Genomic DNA, 27,784 nt, shown 5'->3' on the forward strand with positions numbered 1-27,784 from the left:
CTCCCATCCTTAGATTTAGGTTTAGATAGGCATTCATCCAACCCATTGAAGTGCAATAAACACCCTTGAACTGTGATCACTTGTGTCTGTCTTCGCTGTTTGATACATGCCTTCCATACAGCTGCTTCAGCTGCCCTTTCATAACCTTTCGGCCATTGCACCTCCATGCCTTGACCTTTACTTGCATGACTCCCCCTCGCTCAGTGGCTCCCTTGTGGACATATGCATAAGTCCACTCATACCTACTGAACCCCGTTCAGAGTGTCCTGCATGACCTATACAGAAGGCTGAGAGCAATTCTTGGCATGGGCCATGCCCCACCATTCACCTCTCAAATACTAGCGGAGCTGTTTGCTCACTGCACTCCTGGTAGTCACGCATCACTGATGTAGTCACACATGCTCAATTTTAACACCTGCTTACAGATATAAATGGCAATGGAAGAGTGAGTGGTGACCCAAAGTTTTAAAAGAAGTCTGTTCTGTTGGCCTTACAGGGAAAAGCACTTGGACTGCAGGAGCCACAGGCATTGGGCAAGTGAAATGGCACTGGTGAAAAGATATGGGTCATGAAAATGCGACTCACAAATGTAAAGACAAACAGCCAATTTAGCAATTCCCTGATGCCTTTCACTTTAGTCAACCCCTACCCAGAGTCTGTGGGTGTGTCCTTGGCCAGCATTAGACCAGACTTCTTTCTGAGGGTGGACTAGTCAATTTCTCTGGTCACGGCCATGGGGTTCCCAGCTACGCCCCTTCCATGCTCATGTGCACAACACAGCCAATTAGGCCCCGACAGCTCTCATGTGCAGAGCAGATTGCCTCTTGCATGTGCGCTTGCCTCTGCAGGAGGAGACTCTTCTCCAATAATGCAGGAACTTTCTTTTGACTCATGCATGAGATCCTTCATGAATTGCATACTTCAGGATATGATCCCTTTTTGCGGGGACTTCCCTGGAATCTCTTTGGACCTAGGGCTGGTGCAGGCAACCTTAATAGCAGTGCTCCCAGCTACCACTCCATCCAAGAGCCCTCCAGTAACAAGGGTGACTCCTCTGCCAGTTCTGCCACTTTCACAGCACCCAGCGTTTCAACAGCTGAACGCCCCTAGTACTGGTGGGGAGGACTCCCCAGAGAATCTGGGGGAAAACAAAGCGATTCTTCACTAGATGACGTGGGAAACGAGAAATATTTCAGAATTAAGCAAAATTCCCTGTTTTAAAACCCTCAATTCATTTCACACTATTTCCTAATTCATAAGTCTAATTGTAATTTCTTACTAGAAGGGACCAACCCATCGCTAAAAAAATTATATATTTTTTAAAGCAATTCATATTGTGACAAATTTGTGGATGTCGTCCCTTCTCCCGAAAAGAAGGGGGGCCTTCCCATGGGGGCAGAGTGGTGCGGCCTGTGAGGGCATCATGGAGTAGACACAGACAACAGATTCAAATTCTGTTTTAAAAGATTTAGTTAACTTAAGATGTAGGTTGGAGTAAGGCCTAACTTGCCCTATGCTAATGTGGGATTTCCCTACCTAAAGAAAACCAAGGATTTTCTGTGTCAGGATGTCCAAATCAAATGTCTGTCTATGTCCAAAACCTATACTTGCCCTCACAACTAACTGTATACCAAGTGTAGGGATGTCAGCATCAAAAGAAAAGTGTTCAAATGAAAGTTCTGAGCTCCTTCCATCTCTTGGCTTAGGATCATTTTGCCCTTCCCCAAGTTCAAAGTAGTTCACAAAATATTGGGGTTCCCTTCCCCAAGAGTTCAAATCCTCCAGCTTTCAAAAATAACACAGTTCTTTGGGACACTTCCCAGCTCCTTGTCATGATCTCTGCTTCCAAAAGATCAGGACTTGCCCGACTCCCTTGGAAGCAGACCCATAACCCCGGTTCCGAGTGCCAGCCAGTCCCAATTGGGACCTTTTGGACCCTGTCCTGGCGCCAGTGGCACCAGGCTCATAAAGATGCCCAGTCCCAGCGCTGGAAGCGCCGGGCTCATAATGCTTGGGTGGACTTACCTGCAGCAGACCATGCTGCTTACTTACCTGCCAGTTGAACCCCTGATCCTCTTCTGTTTGGGACTACTTTTCCTGTTGGGTGGGGCAGGAGCCACTCCCTATGTTCAGAACACTGGAACTCTTCTGGAAAGCAGGAACTCTTTTCTTACCTAGGCGTGGCTGTGGAAGGAGACACCTAAGCACTACAGGAGGCTATTTAAACCACACCCGATGGATGAATCTTGCTTTGTGTTATTCTGCATTCTCTGCAGCAGAACGCTCATCGTGTCTTCTGCTTCTGATCCTGGGCCTAAGGGAACAAAGGCTTACCATCCTGGAATCCAGTCTTCAGCAGCACCTGTAAAGACAAAGAAAGAACAGGTTAGCACTACGGTCTTCAGTGGCAGCGCATCTATTACCTGGTCCATCGGCTGTCACCAACGCCTCGCGCTGCATTCCGGCATCTGAAGACAAAGGCTTACCTACTCTTCGCATGCTCCGGAGGTCTTCGCACTGCATTCCGGCATCTGAAAGACAAAAGCTTACCAGCTCTTTGCACGCTCCGGAGGCCTTCGGCGCTGCATCCCGCATCTGAAAGACAAAAGAAAGTGCGTTTAAAGACATTGGGCAACTTTATTATTCACGTGCCATTACTCCTTCCCACGCCGAATCCAGTGGGTATTCCAGCACCCTTCAGCTTCTCTAAAGCTCCGAACTTGTACCTGCAAGATAAAAGGGACAGTTGGTGCGCATCGTGAAGCAGGCTACAAGCGCTTACTTATGTGCTTCCAGGCGCTTCTATTCCTCACGCGGGTTCGATCCTCAACTCTCATCAGCCCGCCATCCGCCATCGCCGGAACCCTGCAAAACAAGAGATATCATTACAAAAGACTTTTAAGACATTTGAAGTGCCCAGAACTTACCGTTCGTGCAGTTAACGACGGACAGCAGTCCTCTGAGGTCAAGAGGCCTGCACCCTTATCCAGTGAAGAAACTGGTTACGGCACCCTGCCCCGAGGCAGATGGAGAGCTCGGCGTTCACTTACCTAAGACATCTTACTCTTCGAGTCAGACATACAGTGCACAGAGGTCCAGCCCAAAGAGCCAACCGTGTGTTACACATCACCTTTGAAGATACGGCATTCACCCAGTCAAGACCGGCGCCTCTGCGGGAATCAGGTGAGCGTTACACTCCTTTAAGATCAGTATCTTCTACCAATTCACTTAGTTTCTTAACTTCAATTTCCATTTCAGGCTGTTAGAAAACACAAGCTTCTGTATGCATACTTTCATTGGCTTCTTTCATGTAGGGCACTCGGTCTAGGTGCAGTTGTCGAACCACACGGTCCAACCATTACAGGTCACACAACCAATACCCCTTCTTACTGTTTCCATTAACAATTATGCACTTTGTTATACTTTTCTGTATTCCTCTGGTTCTTACCAACACATGTTTCCTCTTGGGCCCCTGTTGGCTTTGAGCCGATACTTATTTTCTCAATTTCATACCATTCTTGGTATTGTGAAAAACCAGAGGGTATTTCACAACCTAGTCCCCGGGGATCCCATACTCAGGTGGCCAGGGAAAGGCCATCGCTTTTGAATCCAACCCTTGGGGTGGACAAGCGAGGGAGGATCAACTGGGTAGGGGGTCCTCAGGGAGTGGGGGAGAAGCACCCAATGGCCAGACATGGAAAAATCCTTTTCCAAGCTTTCAGGGAAGCCGTGAGTGTTTGAAAAGCAGAGCTGAGCGAGAGGAAGAAAGAAACCTTCCAGGTGCCAGACCCTCCCAGGTGAACGGCAGAGTTGGGGAGAAGCAGATGTGGCGCTGGTAACAGCCTAGAAGTGCGGGAAAAAGATGAAAGAAAGTCATTTAGCACAACCGGTGATTTATCGTGAGCAACAACGGTTCGGTTGATGTTAAAGTTATAGTGAGTGTGATTTGAAAGTTGAAGGTTGCGCGTGTACCTATAAAACACGAATAAAGAGAACAATTGTTAAAAGAAAAGGATCCAAAGTATGAGAGTGGTCCTGAGAGTAAGTCGCACAGTCGAAAGTCAATGTGAAATGTTATGAACTTTTTGAAAGATATATTACAAGCGGAGATCAAATGAAAGAAAGTTGAGTACGAGGAAAATGAAATATGAGAATTGTGAAATTTGCCAAGAGGGCAAAAGTCGAATATAAGAACTTTGGAGAAGGCCAAGATGGTGAAAGAAAGAGAATAAGAACTGCAAGTACCTAGAGGCATTGGTGCTGCAAGAAAAGATTGTGAATTAAAGGAATGTGGAAAGAAGGGTCAAAGTGGTCATGCAGAGGCCTATATACATTCCTTGCAGTTTTGAAAGCCTTCCAAAGTGAAAGATATCTTGAATAAAACATGGGGAAGGGAACCCCCCTGAACAACAAGACAGGCGCGAGCCTGGCAGAGCGAAGCGTATGAAGAACTGTGAGAAATTGAGAGCATATGAACTAAGTATTGGTAGCAAGCCGGGTGAAGCCTATGGAAGTGATTGAACTACCAGAAGTTGAAAGCCTAAGATTGAGCTGTTGAACTGTACCAGTAAGCCAAAGTGTGCAATACTGATAGAGCTGTGCCATCCACAGATCGTTTGTTTATTGAGAGACTCTCTAGACCCTGTGGGGTTGAACCTAGGGAAGGGAGCTGGTGCTGAAGCCATTCTGACATTTACTTTTGACACACTATTTACCTTTTTGTATTCCCTAAACACATTTTTTATCTTGAGAACGAGGGCAAGGTTAAGTTTACTTAGAATAGGCCTTTTTATGTTGACCAGGCGGACTTGAAAATATTTGTTATTGTTTAATGATTGAGAGTACTCCCATTTTAAATTTAGGGCAAATATAAAATTCTACCATCCCAACCAAATTCATAAATAAAGGTTTTTAAAACTTGTATCCATTGTGTCTATGTGTACTGCTCGATACCATGTCTTCTTCTCAGTATTCGCTTGACATTGCCAATACTTGTTTCATACAATGCAATCCTTGATTTCTGTCTCATATACTTTGCTTTCACTCCATTTATGAGTATTGAATTTGCTTTGTACTCTGTGCTGCATTCAAAAGTGCTTTCAATAAGTTTCAATTCACTTTAACTTAATAGTACTTGCTCCGGCATTCAAAAGTACTTTCAATTACTTCCAGTTCGTTCGGCACAAGAACTTTGTTATGCATTACTGGAGCGCCCTGGTATGAGTGTGTATCTGATTTATACTCACCGGTCGCACGCGGTGGCGTCCTTCGCGACCGGCTTCTCCAGGCTTCTTTGGCTTCCCGGCTTCCCCAGGCTCTGCCTCTCCCTCGTGGCCTCCGCATCAAGCACTGCTCACTCTCTTGCCAACTCGCAACAGCGGCTGGGGTCAATGGGAGTTCCACAGCTTCTGCGATGCAGACCCTCTTCGGAGGGTGACCGAACCTCCGGACCCTTGCACAGCTGACCACGGCCCTGGTATCTTTCTCCTGCACTGCACCGCTCCCGGCACTTGAGCGTCTAGCTTCCTTTACTCCAGCCCATTCCTCCTCTCTTAATGCAGTGGGCATTTCTATATCCAAGAGGTGTGTTAAATGACCCGAGGCGTGGGTCATTGAGTTCCATTGATTGTCTATGGAGAACTCCATTAGGCAGACTTTCCTGGTTCTTCCACTGGTATGCCTCCATAGCCCCCTTCTTCGTCTCAGTAGTTGTTTAGAACTGTCAGATTTAATAAGAGGAGCATTTATAACTGTTTTGTTTCTGATGTGTGTGTATCAGTAAAATGAGGGTGTGTCCTCCTAGTTGGGGCACAGTTTGGAAGGAGGAAAAGTAAAAGGGTTGACAATACCCTACAAAGACTTTAGGGATAGAGGGCTCATTGTGAAAAGGGAAAGCGGGATACCATATCTCACCTAAGGATGCCCTCTCCCCACTGCCCAAGTTCCCTCCACCCAGGTGATACTCCCTCGCATACCCACCCCCAGGGTCGGGATCCAAAAGCGATGGCCACCTGAGAGGAGGATCCTGGGGAAAAAGAATTAAGGACACGCTCAGGTGCCTCACATTCCACAGTCCAAGAGTCCCCCTGGGGGTGGTGCACCAAGATGGATCACATGGGGAGGGAAAGCCGTTGTGGGACGAAGGATGACATTCTGGGGAAAACACCAGTTTCAAAATGGAAATGAATGAAAAAGAAGCAACATCTAGCCATATTGGTGTCGTATCATCAAATCAATGCCATTGTATAGGGCCGTTGTCCTTCATTTAAACGCCAGATCATTTAGGTTGTCTTTATTGGTCTCCTTCCACTGCATGGAGCAAGTATACTGCACAAGGTGAAGTGCACTAGTTTGGTACAGTAAGTGTTGCTTTATTCTCTTGCAGAAAGGATTTACCCCTCTACATGTGGCCGCAAAATATGGGAAAATTGAAGTAGCGAATATGCTTCTTCAGAAAAATGCTTCTCCAGATGCTGCTGGCAAGGTAGGACCAGACTTCCTGCCATTATTAACTGCACCATTAACTCACAAGAGCACATTGATTATACAATTCATACTAGCACTTCTTAGCACCATTTCACTTTTCTTTGTTGTTTGTCTATTATAAGTGTGAAAGGCTCCAGGTGTGGTGGTGGGCACAGATTTCAATTGTTCCACATGTAGATGCACTCTAATTCTCTTCACTCTCGTTTGTGATAGTTTATAACAAAGATTGTTTCTGCGTATGTTTTTAGAGTGGTTTAACTCCACTGCATGTAGCTGCACACTACGATAATCAGAAAGTGGCACTTCTGCTCTTGGACCAAGGAGCATCCCCTCATGCATCAGCAAAGGTACAAAATCTAAGACCTGGAAATGTGTGTGGCACGTGAATGTGATTTGTGATGCTTTTATTTTTTTAGTTTGCTCATTTCATCACCGCTTAGCTGTAGATTTCTGTTTTAGTGTGCTCTTACCTTAACAGTCTTCTTAATAAATTCCTTGGTTGCATAAAAGAAAAGCAATGTTTTTGTTTCTTTTTATCATTACAAAAATGTCTTAAAGTAGAAACTGTGTCTCTTGTTCTTGCCAAGGATTGCCACTATGTATATGATCACAATTAGGATTGCAGATGCGATTCTCACATCATATTAAGATCTCTGATTTATTTTTAGGAACAATGGGAGTCCTGCCATGGGTTTTTTCATTGCATTTTAACAGACTTTGTTGAGATTATATTACAAGAAGCATATAAATGGGTGGTGTTTTTAAGAACATGACAACGTATGTGGTTTACCATTCAAACAAGCTGGCAACCTAAAAACTATTAAAATGCAGTAACGCTGCAGAGCACTATAAATGAGACATTTTGGCAGTATGCACAAGCAATATCATTGATGATGAGCAAACCATCAGGGCAAATGAAAGACCTCAGAAAAAGAAACGGCGTGTACTGAATTACCATAAGGACCTTTAGTAGGCCTTGCAACATAATATTAAGAAAAGAGTGTGTCAGAGAGGGGGGAAGGGCGGCAACAGCAGGGCCAGAGAGGGAGCACCTAAAAGCTGATCATGTGTAATCATTAATTCAAACCAATCACCAGTAAATAAAGCTAGTCAGCAATTATCAATTGAAAGGACACCATGAATAGCCAAAGTCATTAACATTAGCCTCAGTAGAGGACCAATAATAAGTGACTTTGTGAATATTGTAAGGAAGGCATAGTATCATACAATAAGACAGACACAAGTGATCACAGTTCAAGGGTGTTTATTGAACTTCAATTGGGTTTGGAAAACGCCTATCTAATCCTAAATCTAAAGCTGAGAGTAAGCTACGACCATCAAATAATAATAACACAGTCCTAGTGGTGTCTTGTCAAAATAAAAGGGCCTGTACTAATAAACATATTGCCAATCCTTACCTCTAAATACAAATAGTGTGGGAAACAATGGTATGCAAAAGAAAAGTGTTCAAGAAATGATATGTCAGGATATTCAAGCTGTTGGCTCCCTTTCCCCATGTTTTCAGCATGGGACAAGGCGGCACACTCGGGCTTAGCACGGTCTCTGGCTTCTCTAGCACAAGGATGCAGTTCAACAATTCAACATCAGGGACTTCTGGGCCAAAGTCTCTTTGCCATTCAAAGTCTCTTATTTCAGAGCACCTGATGCAACAAGGCAAACGTCAAAGTTCCTTTCTTCTTAGGATTTCACATGTACAAATTCTCTGGGGATTTTCTGTTCACCCCGGGTCTCCAAGCCCCACACAAAACCTTCAATTGGTCTACCTGTGCCGGGTTCAGACCAAATTCACGTACCTTTTCAAATGTTCTCTATTTTATAAAAATCAAAGACTTTCGACTGTGCACAGGATTTGCAGGACCACTTCGATTGACGTTTATTTGTTCTCTTTCAATTGGTCTCCCTCGGCCGGGGTCGGACCAAATTTATATACTGTTATTATTTCTCAGCTGAATACCTTGCAGAGACCTTCGATTGAGCACTCACGCAGTGCCAGACCACTCTGTCAAAGGTATTGTAGCTTTCTTTAAAGTTCAATCACTCATCAACAGTTTAACTTCACTTGCGTCTCTTATCACACGTGTTTTAATAATGTTTGTTCTAGTGCTCGCCATACAATGTTGCTGCGTGCAACCTTGTCTTCAACACAGACCGGAATTGTATCTGTCTTCCCAACTCACCGGCTGTGTTGACTTCACTGATGCTGCTTTGTTCTTGGAGCCAAGGACGTTACCACGGCGGCTGGTGATTCTCCCCGCCTTCATTACTGACGCGGGAGGGCCCTGGGTATCTCAGACAAACAATGCAGGATTCTTCAGCCTGGTTTCCTAGTCTTGCGCTTTCTATTCTGGAGGTCTCTGGAAAGTAATGCTTCCATGTCGAAAAGGTCAAGGGAATTTCCCTCCTTGTGATCCCCTTCGGTTTTGCCGTCTTTCCCCTCTCGCTCAGCTACCGTCTCAAAACTGCTGTTTCCTTGTGTGCTGTGCCTCACTCAGAGTGTGCTCTCGTGCTCTGCCTTTTATCCGTGTGGGGAAGTGTAATGCAAGTCAGGTGTTAGTGATTGTCGATAATTGCTTGACCTCGCCGACCATAGTATTGGGACATGTCAAATGCATGGCTCGCACCCAGCAAGAACTTGCCCTTTATGAGCTTTTATTGGAACACTGTTTGGCACTTTCTATTTCTTTAACATTGGAACTGTTGGCTAATGAACACAAAACCCTATGCACCTTCCTTTTCTTCTTTTAAGTGTAAGGGACAGAGTTAGGTTAGACGAGACGGTGGATTGTTATTCATTTTATTTATTTTTTACATGTGTAGAGCGCACTGCAGCCCAAAGACATCGAGTCGCTATTACATGAAGATGTACGCAGGCAAGATTATGTATACATAGAAGACATAAGGTACTTAGTTACAGAGAGAGAAACGGAGCATGGTTACATGTGACGTTCGTCTGCCTGCAGAGATCATGGCAGGTAGGTTAGACAAACATCCTAGTTTTTAAGGCTTTGCAGAAGGCTAGGTGAGAGTCAGTCCCTCTGAGGTGCGTGGGTAGGGCATTCCAGTGTGAGGCTGCTAGAGCTGGGAAGCTCGAACCGCCCGCACGTACTCTGCAGGTCTTAGGGGTAGAGATCAAGTTGGTGTAGGCTGATCTAGAGGGCCTAGCAGAGGTGGGTCGTGAAATTCTCTGGGCAAGGTAGGGGGGAGCAAGTTCATGTAGGCATTTATGGGTGAGGGAGAGGATTTTAAATATGATCCTCTGCCTAATGGGCAGCCAGTGGACCTGCCTTCTAAGGTCAGAAATGTGGTCTTGCCTGGAGAAACCTGTGGTGGCCCTGAGGGCATTGTTCTGGGCAAGTTGGAGCTTAGCGATGTTTTTGCCAGAGGTCCCACCAAGGAGCGCATTGCAGTAGTCCAACCTGGATCCTATCATGGCCCTGGCAATAGTGATGCCATTTTGAGAGGATATGAAGGATCTTGCTGCGTAGATGAGTTTGGAATAGTATGCCGATGAAGAGGCTATGGCATTAATATGCCTGTCCATAGTGAGATTAGAGTTGAGATAGACTCCTAGAGTCTTGACTGTTTGGGACACCGCAATTGGGATGTTGTCGATGGTAAAGGAGGAGTATTGTTTGTCGAGGTTGCCTAGAATGGTCGGCGACCCAATAAGTAAAAGCTTGGTCTTCTCACTATTAAGACTCTGTGTGTGAATTAAGTGCTGATGGGCGATGGTTTTTGTTTCAGAGTGGTTAATTTACTATTGTGTTCTTTTTATTGTGTATGTCTTGTGTTGTGTGGTTGTGTTTTTTTTTATTTTGTTTTTTTTCTCTCTTGTTTTCCTCTGATTTTTTGCTAGTTATCATTTCAAATTAGGTTTGTTGCGATTAGTAGAGATAATTGATAGGTTTTTCTTATTTATTCTGTACTATTTGTATCAACTTGTATAATGCTTTTTTCGTTTTATTTGTCGTTTTCTTGTTATCATAATTGTTGTTTTGGAATGATATGTATTTCTTTTGATAAATCTTTAAATAAAGTTGTCAAAAAAAAGACATAGCCAATTGTCTGCCATCCAAGCTTGGATGGTGGCGTAGATAGAATTGAGGGTGTTCTTGTCCAACTCAGTCACCTGGGAGCGGGATGAGCACTTGGGTGTCATCTACATAATTAGTGTGAGATGCCCATGGCATCAAGGAGATTGAAGAGAGGCCGAGTGAACAGGTTGTAGAGGGTGGGCGTTATGCAGGAGCCCTGGGGCACCCCACATTTGATGTGACTGGGAGAGGCGCATGCTGAGTCGGAGAAAACTTTCATGGCCCTTTCCTGTAGGAAGGAGGTGATCCATGTGCATGCTTTCGGGGAGAAGTTGGCTGCTATAGAGAGATGGTGGAAGAGTGCGTTGTGATCAGCGAGGTTGAATGCCGCTGATAGATCGAGCAGGAGCGCTGGTTTGCCAGCGTCACAAACGTCATCCATTTGATTTTTCAGGTCAAGTAGAGCTGTTTCAGTCCCATGTTGAGGTCTGAAACCAGACTTCCGCAGGCCCAGAAGGTGGTGCTCTTCGAGGAATTTTTGGACTTGCTGGTAGGCCGCTTTGTCGAGAATTCTCAGAAGAAAGGGGACAGTGGTGATGGGCCTGTAGTTCCCTGGTACTAATGGGTCAATTGAGGGTTTTTTGAGGAGCGGACAAACCCAGGCTTCCTTAAGATCAGTAGGAACCTGGCCAGACTGAAAGGATGCATTTATGAAGGCTGTGAGGAAGGGGGCAAGGGTAGGGCCGCAGTCTTTGACTAGCTTTGCAGGGCAAACGTTACCTTTTCAGTTTGATGGTTTGATGGTTTTTAGGAGCGTGATGACCTCAGATTCAGTGATGTCCTTGAAGTCGAATAGCGGGCAGGAGTGGGTTTTGGTCTCTTTGTTGGTGTTAATATTGTTGTTGGCAATTAGGAGGGTCAGAGCTTTTTGGTGTGCCTGAATTTTAGTTTGCAAGGTGTTTAGTTTATTAAACATGGCGGATTGGATGTCATTGCACCATTTTTCATCTTTCAGGATGGTGGGGTGGACAGAGTTTCAAGTTCCCTGAAGATGGTGAAGATTGCTTTGGTACTAGATTTGGCGTTGGCAATCCTGTTGTTGAAGAAGTTAGCTTTAGCGCAGATAATAGCTGATTTGTAGTCCTTAGAGATAGTCTTAAAGGTAGATTTGGTAGCGTCGTTAGGTTTATTTCTCCAGGCTGAGAGGGCAACTCGCTTCTTGGCACAAAGCTCAAGTAGCTCTTGGGAGAACCATGCGTTGGTATGCTTGGCTTTCTTAGATTTTCTGAGAGTAAGAGGGGCGATGGCATCAACTGCATTAGTGATTGCCAGTTTGAAAGCATTGGCAAGAGTGTCAGGGTCCATTGAGAAGGGGGCTTGGAGAGCCAGTACCTCAAGGAAGGGCGTGATCCTTTCCACAGTTAGTAGGCGGGAGCTTCTGGCGAGAGCTGCGGGTAAAGGTATGGTGGGTTTAGGGGGCTCTTTAGATGTGTCAAGGTCAAATTGGATGTGGTGGTGGTCTGTCCATGGGACAGGAGAGTTTCCGGTGATTAGCACTGGGCAGTTGTGCTGGGCAACCCAGTCTAAAGAACGTCCTTTGATGTGGGTAGGATTCGAGATGGTTTGCGAGAATCCGAGAGTGGAGAGGGCTTTATTTAGAGGGGCCGCATGGGCGTCATTAGGATAATTGAGGCCTAAGTTAAGGTCACCTGTGAGAAGGACTTTGGATTTTTTCTTTAAGTTCACTGAAAGCGCTTGGATGAGGGATTTTTAGAATTCGGCGATAGGACCCGGAGGTCGATAAACAATATGAAGGGTCAAGGTGAGGTTAGGGGAGAGATAGATTTTGAGGGGAAGGTATTCACAGCTGTGGCCAAGTTCACCTTCAATCCTCCTAATAGTGAGGTTGTCTTTGGCGATGAGGGCTACTCCCCCACCTCTGAGAAGGGGTCGGCCTTGCCTGCAAATGGTGTATACGTCTGGGATGGCCAGGGAGAGGGCAGGGCCTTATGAGTCATTCAGCCAGGATTCAGCGATAATAAGGAGGTCAGTTTTGTTTTTGGGAATTAAGTCATGAATATCTAGGGCATGTGCAGGAACTGAGCGGGAATTTATTAGGGCACACTTGAGGGTGGAGGACAGTTGGCCCATGGCTGAGGAAGCCAGGGGGTCATGCGTAGGCATGATGGTTTTGTCAGGGGCATCAGGCACAGGCATGTTCAATACAGTGGGGGCAGCAGGCATCACAGGCAGATTCAATGCAATGGGGGCAACAAGCACCACAGGCAGATTCAATGCAATGGGTTATGTTGGACATTTGGCTATCCTTGATTTTAGTTTTGTGGTAGGGCAAACCCTCTTAGTGGTTATGGACAGTCAGGCCTTCTTGAACCCCTTTTCCTTGTATTATTGTCTGATTAAAAGTCTTTAGCCCAAACAAATATGCCACCTGTATCTCGCCTCTCTCCTTCTGCACCCTTACACAACCATGGCGATGGGCAAGGCTGGATATTAGGTTCCCAGAAACCAACTTAATGGCCTGAGCTAAGCAAGAGCCATTAAAGGTTTAAGGGCACCTAATGACTGCTATTGCCCCACGACCAGAGGGACAGAACTAACCTTCATGTGACAATGAGGGAGAGTAAAACAGCAGAAACATCTTTGGTTGTGGCTTGTGTGCCATGGTGATGAGGTACGCACCAGACGGACAGGGTGTACAGGGAATCGGATGCAGAAAGACAGCACAAAGACCAAAGGGCCTGGGTCAAAGGGAAGGTGACGCAGGAGGACCTCCAGAGCCTTAAACGGGAGCATAGAGAGGGTGAGTGGCTACCAGGGAAGAAACATTGAGGACAGAGGAAGGCACAGTGGGAGGCATGGACAGACAGGGACTGAGGCAGTAGCAATGGACGTTTCCAAGGACCCAGCCACTGGTATAGCAGTAATCTGGGAACTATCACAGATTAGTGGCCAAAATTACACAATCCTGATTAGCTCTGAAATCGGAAACTTTCTGAAATGGGTGCCAAGATCAGATTATTGGTAGTTACTATAGCTTTTAAAATGACAGATGAAAATGAAGAACATACACTTTATTTTCCCTACATGGCTTGTCTGGGAGGGCTGCCTTTCCACAATAAAAACAGTTAAAGTTAGAGTAATCCAGAAATGTTCCCGAAAATTTGAGATATACATTGAACATCATGTGCAGGTAATTGGGATGCCTGTTGGCAACTCTCAAGGCTTCCCTCCTAGTGCCAGAATGGAGATGCTATTGAATGGATCCATCTTGGGCTGTAGAGCAGAAGAATCTACAAACATTTACAAGATATTTCTGATTCTTATTTAAATGCAGTCTAAAAATTGGAACCTAAAATCTGAAGGCCAAATGAGGGAAGGGACATATGGTCGTCTAGCTAAATTGCTCACCTTTAACCCTGGAGACTTCAGTTAAACTCCTTCTTTTGGCACTTGGCCAAACAAAAAATATAAATAACTGTGGATCACTTGATCTATCTGTGCCTAAAACTGTAACTATGCACAACTTAAATATTTGAAAGTGTGTGCTTTTCATTACCGTCAGAATGACTTGTTGTAGCATCTCTCCCTGTTATGTTCTGGTTTATGGACTCTTTCCCAACCGAACTCCCTAACCAGTCTTTGATCCGCTAGTTAAAATTTCCGAACAATGGTTTTCTATTGAACAATTCTTCTGGTCTTCTGGCAAGCTTGCCAAATTTGAGGTCACATGCACCCACAACTAGGTGTGGCAGGTCACATTGAGTGGGCACCTAGAAGGTAAGGAGGGCAATGGGGGGGGAGAGGGGTGGATGCCCCATGCAATGTACTACCCATGTTTGTATTAGAGTCCGCCAGAGCCCCTCCCTAATGGCCAAATCCTTTATAAAGGTGTGGGGGGGGCACCCTGTGAGGGATCAGAAATGTGAGACGGGCAACTTTCTGAAGGTTTTTCAAAAGATGCCATTTTATTAACTGAAAAGGTTGGGCTAACACCTCACTATCCCTAACCTGACAAGAATTTCCCTGCCTAAAATAAACTAAAGGAAGCACTCTAACAAAAGGTTTCTGTCCCTCACACTTAAACATGAAGTACCCCAACAAGGTAATGCATGGTAGTTCAAAGGCAACAAAATTATAAAAGTTAAATTCACAATATGACAACAGTCTCCCTTAATATTTGGTATGTACAGATTCTGGTGTATTTAGGCTCTTTTCCCAGGGCGAGTCCTTAATTTTGTTGGTAGGTTCCAATTGTCAGCACGTAGGGGCACCTATATTGTGACCGTTGCAATACACGAAGACCTTTGTCTTTCCCAAATCAAATGATGTTCTTTATCTGTGCCCCAACTATAAAGGTCTTTTGTGCAGTAATAAGTTCATTCTTCAATAATCACTCATGGTTCACTACATTATGTAACTCATATTTATTGTTATAGATCCTCTTCATTTACTTGTAATTCTCTCATTTAATGTTACAATTCCTCTTCATAAACTTATTTCTCTCAACATGTGTTTCACCATAGTTAATTTCCCATGGTTCGTCAGGAAAGATTCCTAAGTTTTTCATTGATTTCCTCTTCCTTATTTTCGTTTTTCTCTTTCCTATCTGCCAATGATGGTTAAGCAATTGGTATATAGAACCATGAGCGATTTGTAGAAGGGGATACGATTGTCCTGTCCTCTCAACGCCCGATCCGCACTCTCTTAATAGTCTGACTCAGTTCCCAAGATTAAAAAAAGATTCTGTTCCACAGTTTCAAAAGAAATAAGGAAATCCTGTTTGTAACAAAAGTTCCAACACAGTTCTTTGTAGCTTCAATATGACAACACAGAGTTCCAACACTATGGAATTGTTCAACAAATATTCTTTCTCTTCAGCTTGTAATAATCAACAAAAGCTCTTTCTCCTTTCTCTTGTGCTTATAATAATAAGACTCAAAACAATCTTCTTTGCATAAACCAAGAATATTTCCTTAGCTTATCATTATTAAACATGAATTGTCTTTGTCAGGATGTTTCGGCAACCATTTTTTAGTTCTAAGGATATAGAAAACTTCTGTTCAACTATATACACAGTACTTGCTTCAGCAATTAAAGTTTGTCAAGATCATTTTTCAACACCACTTCACAGCTAAGGTTTACTTCCACCTGGTTTACTTCAATGCCAGGCCCACTACTTCAATCACACCTGGTTTACTCCCATGCAAGGCCTGCAACTTCAATCACACCTGGTTTACTTCCATGCCAGGTCTACTACTTCAAAGTTCACTGTTCAGGTATACTCTGCTGCCCGAACAGTAGTTTACAAAGAACAAGTGCCTCTGGTTGAAGTCAGCTTACCACAACTTTGTAGTGCTTCTTACTTTACAACATCAAGTTTTAAGCAATTTTTCAGGGAAGGCAAGATTCACATTGGTCCTCTTTAGTACACTTTTTTATTATGGACTTCTTTACACATCGTCAAACTTTATAAACTTTGGGACTTTGATTTGCCCCCTTCTGACTTAATGTTTGTTGGTTTTAAATTGCCTTGGGTTTATTTTAGTTTGGCTTGGGTAATGGTTGTTTGTATTCAGTTTTAGAAATATTGTCCGGTCTTGTTGCAGGGTTTTAAATAAACTTGAATTCCGACAGGCAGGGTCAGAGACTGATAGGTTACCAAGGTACGAATCGGGCGTACTCCGGTCTGCAGGCACAAAGGCACACCCACATTGTTCCTCAGTTAGGGTTCACCCCGAGTCCTGCCAACATCACTTCACTGTCTGCTCAGCTCCATTCACCTCACCATTCCAACAAGAATGAGCCCATCCCAGAGAAGATGCATTGGATAAAGGGTGGGTCCCTGGGGGGAGCGGGCCAGAGCCTGGCCTTATTTTGTTTGCAAAGATCCCATTTTCCTTTTAAGTGCCCAGTTGTGGAATGTAACCCTTACTAAAAGATTGTGAACTATGACACATGGTCCTGATATCCCCCATTGTCCCATATATCCTCTGTGGCAACCTTTGTGGTTCTGTTGATAGATTAAGCAGTAATTTAAGAGGCCTTTGGCCTCATTAGGAGTTTGGTGGTAACCGGCCAAAGCAAACCGGCGGGTTGCTGCCAAACTTGTAACACTGTTAGTCCGCCTCATATCCCGGTGCCACTGGCACATTACAAGTCCTGACAGCCCGGGATATCAGGCAGAGGAAAGTGTAAGACCGCATTTGGAATGGGGACACAGAAGCACGGGCACCGTTGCTAACGGTGCCGCTGCTTCCATGAAAACTATGCCTGCAGGGGCTGTTGTCCCCGGCAGTTCAGTCATGCTGGAAGCAACGACCTCTGCGGTAATACTTGTAGTCTGGCAGCCCAGAAAGGGTGCTGGTACATTGCTACCGGACCCTTATTTCCAGACTGCCAGACTTAGAATGAGGCCCCTTGTGTCAGTATTAATATTCTAAGGAGATGCAAGGGTTCTGTGTAGTGCTACTCTGTTCTCACCTCCTACCTGGATATCTTGTGGCAAATGCCATCCTGCAGCATTTTTCACAACAGAACACTGTCAGGTCTGTTTTAGGAATGTTATTGATGATTTTTTAGTAAATGTGGTTAAAGGGATTCATTCTCACCATTCTTCGGGAGCTGTACTTGGTCATATTTTAAATCCGACTTTGGTCACCTCAAGGCTTCAACTGTATTAGGACAACATAAATACCAAAGCTGAGCCAATGTATATGCTGGTCAACAACAGATATCTTTATGGGGTGTACAAGACCTCTCGCCCAGTGACCTACTGACAGGTGGGGGAGTTTAGGACATGCCTGGGACTAGGAAATCCATTCAAACTCAGGACACTTATTTGCTCCAGGATTGGGGCTAGCAGAACTATCCCTCAAGAGGACTAATTGATCAAAGGTATGAAATTGCCACGATGTTATGAAAACGCATTTACAGCTGTGAGCTAAGCCAGGTATGGAAACAATTCTTATTGAGATTAGTGTGGCTTAGTTGGAATGTTGAGTAAGACTATATTGGAAAAATCATGTTTATGGTAATCTTTAGCACTGGTGGTTTCACGCCCACATAGAGCATTAGTAAAGGCAGGTAAAGTGGGCCTACTAGGTCTGTCGTGTCATTTCTTCCTACAGTCAAATTCAAAATGATCTTTATAATAGTGCACAATAAACCTTGTACACTGTTTTTTAAAAAAATCGCCTAGACGTGGTTAAATATCAAAGTTTATAGTGATAATGGTAAAATATGAATGCTTATGAACCTCAGTATCTCACTACTGCCAAATTTACCAGAGTAAGAAAGTATTTCCTAATCAATTCTAGTATTACATTTTAGCATTTAGACGTATTTATTTATCTACCGTTACAAGCATAAACAATGTATAAAAAGGTGTTTTAAAGTTTGTTGCATTTCCAAAAGATGTCATCCAAATTTGATAAGAGACTGGTCTTGCTGTCTGCAGGATGTTAGATGTAAGGTTGCAGTTGCACATAGTTTGGCAGATAATTTGCATATCCCTGTACCTTCTTTCTACCTAGTGAGGTTTCACATTATTTTTCCAATTCCAAAGCTTAGCTTTAAATTTCTGCTGTTTTATAACCACCTTCATCAGTAACAATTGATTGGTAGTCAACTCTTATCTCACAAAAAACAAATGATTGCCTCTCTAAAACGATTACTTTCTGGGTTGCTTCCTTTCTCGGCCGGTGAGAAGCCCAGTTAGGAATGATCACCAGCTTTCCTTATTATTAAATAAACCATATCCCTTCTTATTTGAAGATGAGTAGAGCGAGAAAAAAAACCCAGTTCACATCTTACGAGTTTAATCATGTATTTTTGGGAATACCAAGACATGGTTACCAAAAATTCCTGAGACCGGAATAAGGTTAAAGGGTTCTATTAAGCAAATGTAAAACATAAGACTATTGCATGGAAATGGATTTAGGGTGGCTTTAACATAAAGGTTCTTGCAAAACTTACTTCTTTAAAGCTGGGTTATATATGATAGATGACAGATAAAAAGGCATCCAGAAAGTTCCAAATAGGAAGGTGACCTGCTCAGTGATTTCTAGAGCTCAATTCTTATCCTTTCTTCTGAGGACCACAAGACCTCTCTGCCTCTCCCAGGATTTTAGGGCTTTCTTTCTTTTTGAAATGCCCCAAAACTCCTCCCATTCCCAAAGCTCTCCTTCTCCCCGTTACTTACCTCCTTCTTATGGGGCTAAGGGGCTCCCCCTTCTGTTACACATCCCCTCTACTGGGGATCAAAGTCACTCTCTCTCTTCGCTGTAGCATACCCCTCTTCTGGACTCACAAGGCGTTGTCTTCTTTTACACTTCCCCTCTTCCAGGGATCAAAGTCTCTGCCGCTCTTACTACTTTTCACTCTGCCCCCTTCTCTTGAAGTCAGGAGGCTTTCTTCTGGTGTCTAGGGGCTCTCTTCCCCCTGACTGGAGCACATGCCCCTTCTGGGCTCACAGGCTCTCCTCCCCCTCACTCGACTATACCCCTCTTCTGGAGTCCCAGTGGCTCACCCAGGGCTTTAAGTGGGCCGGGGCCTGCCAGGGCCGAGCCCCGGCAGGCTCAAATTTCGTTTTGAGGCGGGGCCCTGCCAGGGCCCACTAATCTCCCCTGGCAGCCCCGGCCACTACACGAAAAGGCATTTTTTTCTATAGCCTGAAGCTCTCGCTCATGAGCGAGAGCTTCAGGCTTCAGAAAAAAATGCCTTTTAGCCATAATGGTGGCGCCGCACCTGCAAGGCATCCCTTTAATCAAGTGATGCACGTGGTCCGGCGCCGCCATTATGGAGAAAACGTGAGGCCACTGGAAGCAGAGGCCTTGCTTTCTAAACACTGAAGCATTCGCGGGAGTGTCAGTCTTTAGGAAAAAGGCCTCTGCTTCCAGTGGCCTCACCCTTTCAGCCTTAATGGTGACGCTGCCCCTCCCCAGCTGGCGAGGGGCAGTACCACCATTAAAGCTGAATAGGGAGGCTCTGTCCCCTGCCAGGCAAGCCTATACAAAATAAATGCAGAGATCAGCACCCTCTCCCCCATTGGGGAGAGTGTGCTAATCTCTACAAAAGGCTGCCTGGCAGGGGTGCCAGTAGCCCATTGAGCCGGGGCTCGTCAAGGGGGCGTGGCCTAATGGCCCATGAAGACCCCCGTTGGTAGGCCACCCCCCCTCGATGAGCCCCGGCTCGATTTGTAGTGCCACTTAAGGCACTGGGCTCACCTCTTCCTCACAGGAGCACATCCTTCTTCTGGGGTCCACGGGCTCTCCTCCCCCTCACTGGAACACACCTCTCATCTGGGATACAACGGGGTTCCACTATGGTGCTCTCCAGATTTCTCAACATACTCCTTTCCTCAGCTCCCAGTCCAGAGACACTACCTGTGTACCTGCCTCAATTTTAAAGCCCTCACCACCCTCCATTGGCTAAGGCAAGCTTTCAGTTTTATAGAATAATTAGGTTCCTATGCCAAGCCAGGGAAGGGAAGTATTGGAAAGACTTGCCACCATTTTGGATTTCTTTAAGTTTGTTTTTAATACAGGAGCTGGTGTTGGCCTTTTGCTCTGCTCCGGTCTTGCCTCCTGGCTGTCCCCTTGCACGGATGTTTGTTTTGTGGATTTCTGGTGTTTTAAACACCATCACAAAGGACAGGATAACCTTGGGTAAGTTCCCATCTGTTCAAAATGTGCAGGGAGAAGCAAGTATTTCTCACCTTAAATGCTGCAGGGAGAAAACGGTCCTCTTGCTGGAGGGCGGGGCGCTGAGCTGGGTTTTTTTCCTTTGAGTATTTGCACCTGTTGACTAAGGGGGCTCTCTCGATGTGCTAGTATTTCTCCTTCCATATGTTTTTATGAATCCCTGAAAGACACTCTGGAATCCACTCAGTGTGTTGTCTTTCGATACCTGATGCATCTTGGAAGATGCAGCCCTGAATTCCCTGTGTCTTTGGGACCTGGCATTTCCTACCTAGTTGCTATTTCAGGGGGTTCAGGAATAGTTCAGGGCTGGTACTCTGTGGGCTGGATGCCAGTGTTTCACAATAGCTAAGAACCTAACTCAGTAACAATGTTTCTTGGCCGTATATAATTCTTGGTGTACATTTGTATTTTAATGCTTAAATGGTGCAGGTTTTCTATTGGCAACCCATGCTTTTTGTTAGACATTCCGCTACCAAGTTGCAGTTTGCAGACATGCTTTCATTACATGTGCTTTTATATGTTTACAATATTGTGTATGTGTTAAAGTATGTAAGATAAACCATCTTCTTTTTTTTATTCTACAATATCTTTAATATAATGTTCTGAATAAAATGGTATTAATAATGAGCTGCTAGTCGTTGGAATAAACATATATGTTGTGTTCACAGAATGGGTATACACCATTGCACATTGCGGCCAAGAAAAATCAGATGGAGATAGCGACCACATTGCTGGAATACGGTGCAGATGCGAACGCCATCACCAGGCAGGGCATTGCCCCAGTACATCTTGCAGCGCAGGAAGGCCATGTGGACATGGTGTCTTTACTTCTCACGAGAAACGCAAATGTAAACCTCAGCAATAAGGTAAAAGCAACTTTTCTTTATTTTTTCTCACAAATAATTTACCCTTGTATCTATGGCTGTAAAGCTATCCATATACAATGAATATCTAATCACTATGGAGAGTTGATGGTGATCAGTTATGTTACATAAATCCTCATTAGAAATAAACATTGATACAAGACTTGCGCTTTTCAGTTGCAAGGTTTTCTAACAGGATCAAAGTGTTATGATATATATGAAGTTATCTGTAAACATGATGCATGCAATTCAGGGTTTGAACTCTGGAATCTCAAGTTGTGAGCTTCCTTAGAAGGCATCCTAAATCCAGTCCAGGGAAGAATGCATGTCTCCTGGCCATGAGGATTCATACTGTGTGGAAAAAGACCATGGGATGTGTTAAGGGTCCATCTTTTTACCAGGCACAAGGCTATCTTCATATGACTTTGAGAACTGAAGAGTAAAGGGTACAGCCAAAGATTCCGACATTTGGCACACCTTGTCTGTCGAAGATAAAAAATTGAAAAACTGAACACATATGTCACTACAGAAACGAAAGTCGAGCATATCATGAAATGAGGTGGTGATTGGCACTGGAATCTGTACCATGGCAAGCAGAAGAAATACACAAATACACAACAAAAATAAATACACAAGTTTTACATTGTCAGTGTGCAAAAGAAGGGCAACACTCATCTGACAATTAGTGGAGCATATGACTAATGAAGCCATTAACTTTTCACACAGTACAAACAAATGAAAACAACATTAAAAAACATGAATATCAGAATATTCATGTTTTTTTAAAAAAAACAGAATCCATATCACATTATACAATAAATATTCAAACATTATAGTGGCTGATTGCAAAAGACCCTAGAGCTTCTCAATCAAGCTTAATAATTTTTACTCCCAATACAATGCCACCAGCTCGTAATTCCAATTTCACTGCCCGCCAAACCCTAGTCAATGCCAATGTTAAGGCCAAGCTATGTCCCGAAACACAGTTTAACCAAAACATTTCATCCTGAATAGAGTCTAGATTTACCACGTGTTTCGTATAATACATAGCATAGATATGTCTAAATGTAGGGCAAGAGGAGACAAAATGCTGTATGGAATTGGTTGCAGTAGCATTCCCGCATAATCTGCTCTAGCGGTCTTCCTCGGGTTCACCTTCCCAACAGCCGCTAATCGCACGCACAGACAATTTATTGAAATTTATTAGCATAAATATTCACCTTCATACCGGGGAGGGGAAATGAACAATTTATTTTGGGGTGTTTTAGTATGGGAAATACATTTTTACAAAAGTTGCTTAGAGATTTAGGCCTACTCACATAATCGTGGTTTATAGCCCAAATCCAATGCTCAGGGCTCTTTTTAAGAGACGCCATCAGCACCCCCTCGGATAGCGACCAGACAGGTGTCCAAGCTATCTGATCAAAGAGGTTCTCATTCTAGCTACTGCACACGTTATTTTGATATATAGTTTCCCCCTGTTAATCTTAATTGACGTGGCCAAAGAAGTCAGACCCAGTTCGAGCTAGATTGCTTGTAGAGGGGTAGCATTTGTCAGCCCTAATACCTTTCGGCAAATTAATCCTTCATGGGTATTAGCCCACTTGCCGTGCTCTTCATACATAGTTTCTAATGTGTATATTATATCGGAAACTAACTTCTGCTTATTTCTTAATGGAAACCATAATAGCTGTCACTTTTAAGAGGCGCTGTTTCGGTAGTTCAGCTTCATCTTTATTATTGCTAATATCATAGCCTAAATAGCAGTAGCTGCCCACTTTATTCGTTATTCTTTCACTCGTGAAGATGTTAAACCTGCGAGTCTTAGTTTGGCCAAAACACATACATTTAGACATAGTCATATCTATGATAAATCCATTGGTCTTGGCATAACCTGATATTGTGTGCACACTTCGACAAATGCCAATGTAGGTGTTATCACAAATGACGATGTCATCGGCATAAGCTAGCCAAGGGACTATCGCTTGCCCCAGTCTTGGAGGAAAATTATTTATTCCAGCAAAGACCTTTCCAAGATCAGCCATGAACAGATTGAAAAGGTCTGGTGCAAACACACAGCCTTGTGTTGCACCTTTATCAATCGGAACAGGGGAAGAGGTCTCACCTTAGCCATTAAGTCTTACACGTGCAACATTATCTTGATGTTGGCATAGAGCAACTCGCTAGGAATTCCCATCTTACTAAGCTCACTCCACAGTATAGTTCGATCAATTGCATCAAAAGTGGCTGTGAAGTCCATGAAGAGAACATAGTGAGGTGGGCATCTTTCTTTCATGCTTGTTGCATTAGCGAGTTCGTGATAAGGATGTTGAATACTGTGGAAAGACCTTTGCGAAAAACAGTCTGGTAGCATGATAGAATACAGTTATCGTCTATCCATTTTCTTATACTATGTAAAATACAGTACACATATTTCACTTGAGCCATCAAGTATAGATAGCAATCGCTCATTTTGGGGGTCAGACCTCTCAACCTTCTTAAATATCGGGATCAGATATACCTGCTTACAGGATTTAGGCACCCCCCCAGTTTCCCAATAATTTAAAATAAGGTTGCCAGTATATCCGTCCAGAGTTCTGGGTTGGGTTGGTACGCATGAAGCCCTTTTGATCATCTGCTCAATGGTCATCTGGAGAGTAAGCCTAAAACAAGCTTAAAGAAATACAAATATGAAGGCGAGACAGTGAAAACAACCACAATGGGCCACTGCCATGCGCAGCTCAAGATGACTGTCATTGAGTTCATACCACTCTAAATCAGGTCTTCCAGTGATTTTTTTTTATCGTTGTTTCTTGCTTATTTTTGTGATTGTTGCCCATCACATCAAATTTAAAATGGCTTTAACCAGTTTGGGGGACTCTTTGTTTGCCTTAGCACTTTGCCATTGCTCAGGTCCTGCATGAAGTATGTGCATGTCCTTCGTGTTGGCATATGTGTATGTTGGCATCATATGTGTGTGGCGGTAGCCCATTTATTATGTTTCAGGATGATGGAGTAAGGCTTGCTTAAAAAACTCTAACCTTTGAATATTTTGAGTTGTGTTTTTCTCATTGCAAAGATACCTTTTCTATAACAAAGTTGCTTTACAGAATTTCATTGGTTTTTAGGGGAAACCTGACTATAATTTCCCTTTAGGCGAGCTTTTTTTCACTGTATTCTTATATGGGGACTTTGCCCAGGAAGTGGATGAGACCCCCAAGCCCACTTTAGTGGCCATTCCACATGGTCATCGCTCTCTGGGCATACCAAACACGTTGTGGGCACTGCCCATTGCCTGCGGCTTGCCCTGGGTGCCCCACCCCCTAAGCCCTCGCATACTGGGCAGTGGCCATGGACTGGTCGTGATCACTGTCCAAGGGGGCGGGGCCTTTGGCCATGCCTCAGGTCCCCTTAAGCCACATCTGGTGTGCACTGCCTCGGTGCATGTCTCTTGGCTATGCATATTGGCTAATCATGACCCAGTAAATCGCCCTGTGGGTTCACACAGATCGGCGAACGCAAATATCACTAAATGGGTATTTGCCGCTTGTGACCAGATTTAAAACAAACCGCTGGATGAATTTGCATCAGAGAAATGCAATCATACTTTTTGTAGGAGGCACCCACTTCTTGCAAACATCAAGGCAAACCAGTTCAGTAGTTCGCACTTAAAGTGAACGTAAAAAATGTCCTATGAGGAATTGCATGAGAAAAACACATTTTGCGACTGTCCTATAACTTTGCCCCCCCCCCCCCCCAGCGCCCACCCCCCCTTGATGGAACCTAACAGTACTTCCCAAAAGCATACAGAGTTGGGTCTATTTCTTCTGTGCACAGTTTTGTGACGATTCATCAAACAGCACCAAAGTGATGAGCATTTTTAAAAAAATTGACCTTATAGGGAATCCGACTTAACCATAACTACAGGGTCACTCTCTATGACCAAGGATTTTAAATATGTATATAAGAGGTTTAGGATTTCTGTAGGAAATTGTTAAAAGCACACACTTTTACCACTAGATCGCGCTGTCCAATAGATGGTGGCATTCCACAAAGTATAAAGCAAAATGTTGTGGGATCGGCCTATATGGGAGACAGCTTGTTTGATCTATCCTTTGTCAAGGCTGCTGTTAAACTGCTTCTTGAGCAATGGAATTAAGTCAACACCTAGACCCCAGTCAGAGACTTATTCTATGTCAAGACCATAAAAGAAGACGGGTGGTCCCAGTCACTAGGGTAAGCAGCAAAATGTAATTTGATTTAAATTGTTTAACAACCATTTCACCAGGCATACACGTTTCTGCTTGTTATGTTTATCAGTGTTTTAAAAGTGCAGCATTTGCCATTTTCATGTCCTCTGGCACAGCTTTCTACCTGTGGAAAGCTGATGGTGGAGTAGCATTGCAACAACCTAGAAGCTGGTCTAGACTACCCTACTATTTAATTATTGAAAAGCTCCAGTTTTCATATTTTGTCCCATGGTCGACGATAGTCAACGATGGATATTGAGTGGTTTAGAAAGAGAGCAATTGACACCTCATGTCCTGAACATTGTGGCAGCACTTCCACGTGGAAAGAGACTGCGTACAAGTTACACGAATGTAACTAAAACATACTGCCTTGAGAACAGACCTCCAGGTAAAACGATAGACAGTTTAACTGATGTTACAGTAAGGATGTTTAGGGGAATGTCTTTATCCACTGCCACAAAGATTTACAGTTTTAATGTGGCCACTTCTGCTGTTATTATTTGTAGTACTTCAAGTGAGTAGTCTTCGGGGATAGATTGCCCTCCAGGTGTGTCTTATCTCATGTGCAGTCCAACAGCACCTGTTTGCTGCTAATGTATTAATTGATTTTCTGTCATGTACAAACAACCGGGCACAACTTCAAGAACACAGCAGAGAAAAGCGCATTTAATACATGGCAAGCACATAGGTGTACAGAGATGGAATACTTTAACAGCTCAGTACAGTAGCTCTTTGTATGTCTTTTGAATGGACCCGTAGAACTCTAATCAGCGGGACCCGCTACACTATTAGCACCAACAATTCTCAGCAGGGTTGTTGGATGTTTTGTAGGACAATGATGCCACCTCCTCCCCAATGTCCTCAGTGGGGTTAGAGTTTTTAGAGTGAGGTTGCTGGCCAGTGGCATCACCTCACTGGATCGGCATGCGGTTGAGCAACTCTGGTGGTTCTGAATAAGCAAGTTCATCAAATAGTCTAATGCCTCTGAGCCATGGCTGGCTAATGGTTGGATGGGGGACATTTCAAAATAATGCTTGCCCATCTACCCACACTCTGGATCAAGTTTGGAATGCAGATAGAGCCATACATGTCAAAATAACATGTATAACTTGGAATATCAACATCAGGCCCTGTTTATTTCCTTGCAATCTGGGCTTCCAGTCCTGGATTTATAACTAGAAAAGCAAAACAACAAAGGAAAAAACGGGACTGGTCAGGCAATTCGCAAATAACAATTGGGCATGTTGGCATATACCAACATTTCTTCAAATGTAGTTAAAATGAACACAGATCTTCCCAAATAGGTTGGTCTCGGCATGTGAAGACTAAAGCCTTTGGGGGGGGTGCTCAAGGTCTGACTGTGCAAGTCCCAAGCATAGTCTATGTGGATGAGGCAACCTAACTGGAGTCAGCAAAGTAAAGAAACCTGCTGACTATTAAAGGACAGAGGTGTTTGGGCAAGGTGTGGGAGACACAGGTTGGTGGCATAGAGAGCAGGCCAATGTGACTGCAGGAAGGAGGTGGTGGATAGTAAGGGGTGCAGAGTGAAGGTAAAGGAGAGAAAAATACCATCAGGAGGAGGATAAGGGGAGAAGTGGAGTAGAGGATATTGTAAATAACACAAGCACAGCAGGGAAAGCGACTATCGGGAGGAGAGGAGAAGAACTGAAAAGGACAGAGGGGGTGAAGAATAAGAGGTGTGCATTGAAGTTACAGAAGGTTGCCTTAAGATACCAGCAGGAGGAGGAAGAATAAGAAAAGGGAATAGTAGTGGTGCTGGCCAGAGATCTACAGATAAGAGAAGAGGGAATCGCTGGATTACTAGGAGAGTTGAGAGGTGGAAGAGAGAAAAGCTATGAGAGGGGGAGGAGAGGAACAAGGCATTGCAGGAATTTGAGGGGGGAAAGGGGAGAAATCCAGAAATAGAGAAAGTAAGAGACAAGAGTGAATACATAGGTGGTGATGTGCAGGGTAATGAGTAAGGAACTACAAGGGTGTTGGAGGCTTTCGATCTATGAGAGATTGGGGCATCCATCTTCTGTGGGATTGAGTTTAACAGCCCCAGGGCCGAGTGGAAAGCCTGACATCTGGTTTATGGCCAGAAGACCAAGATTACCAGGGCTTGAGATTCTGATTCAACACTCTGGATAAAGCCACATTCTGAAAATCTCTATAAAATCCAAGTGTCTAACCACAAGATGCAAGAAAGAAATTTCAGGACACTTTAAACCCCAAAAGATTGTGAGTGACTTTCAATAAGGAATTTGACCATCCGCACGGTGGGTGTGCACTCGCCTGGACTTTTTTGAAATGTTGAATGAAATTGAATGATGGTAGATCAACCTCTGGAAAACGTATGGGGCTAATCCGTACACATTTCCCTATGCTCACCTCACGTCATACACATA

At 44.1% G+C, this 27,784-nt stretch overlaps 1 protein-coding gene across 7 annotated transcripts in view; it reads left to right on the forward strand.

Annotated features, from left to right (window-relative positions):
• ANK3 (ankyrin 3) overlaps positions 1-27,784 on the forward strand; it is a 2,768,233-nt gene that overhangs the window by 1,935,165 nt on the left and 805,284 nt on the right. For all 7 annotated transcript variants that reach the window (XM_069611214.1, XM_069611216.1, XM_069611217.1 and 4 more), the window contains 3 exons: positions 6,386-6,484; positions 6,735-6,833; positions 20,932-21,129. In XM_069611214.1, coding sequence (XP_069467315.1) covers positions 6,386-6,484; positions 6,735-6,833; positions 20,932-21,129 — 396 coding nt within the window. The remainder of the gene's footprint in view (positions 1-6,385; positions 6,485-6,734; positions 6,834-20,931; positions 21,130-27,784) is intronic.

This window comes from Ambystoma mexicanum, chromosome 8 (genome assembly GCF_040938575.1).
Source record: "Ambystoma mexicanum isolate Mex_15411 chromosome 8, UKY_AmexF1_1, whole genome shotgun sequence".
Taxonomy (NCBI): domain Eukaryota; kingdom Metazoa; phylum Chordata; class Amphibia; order Caudata; family Ambystomatidae; genus Ambystoma; species Ambystoma mexicanum.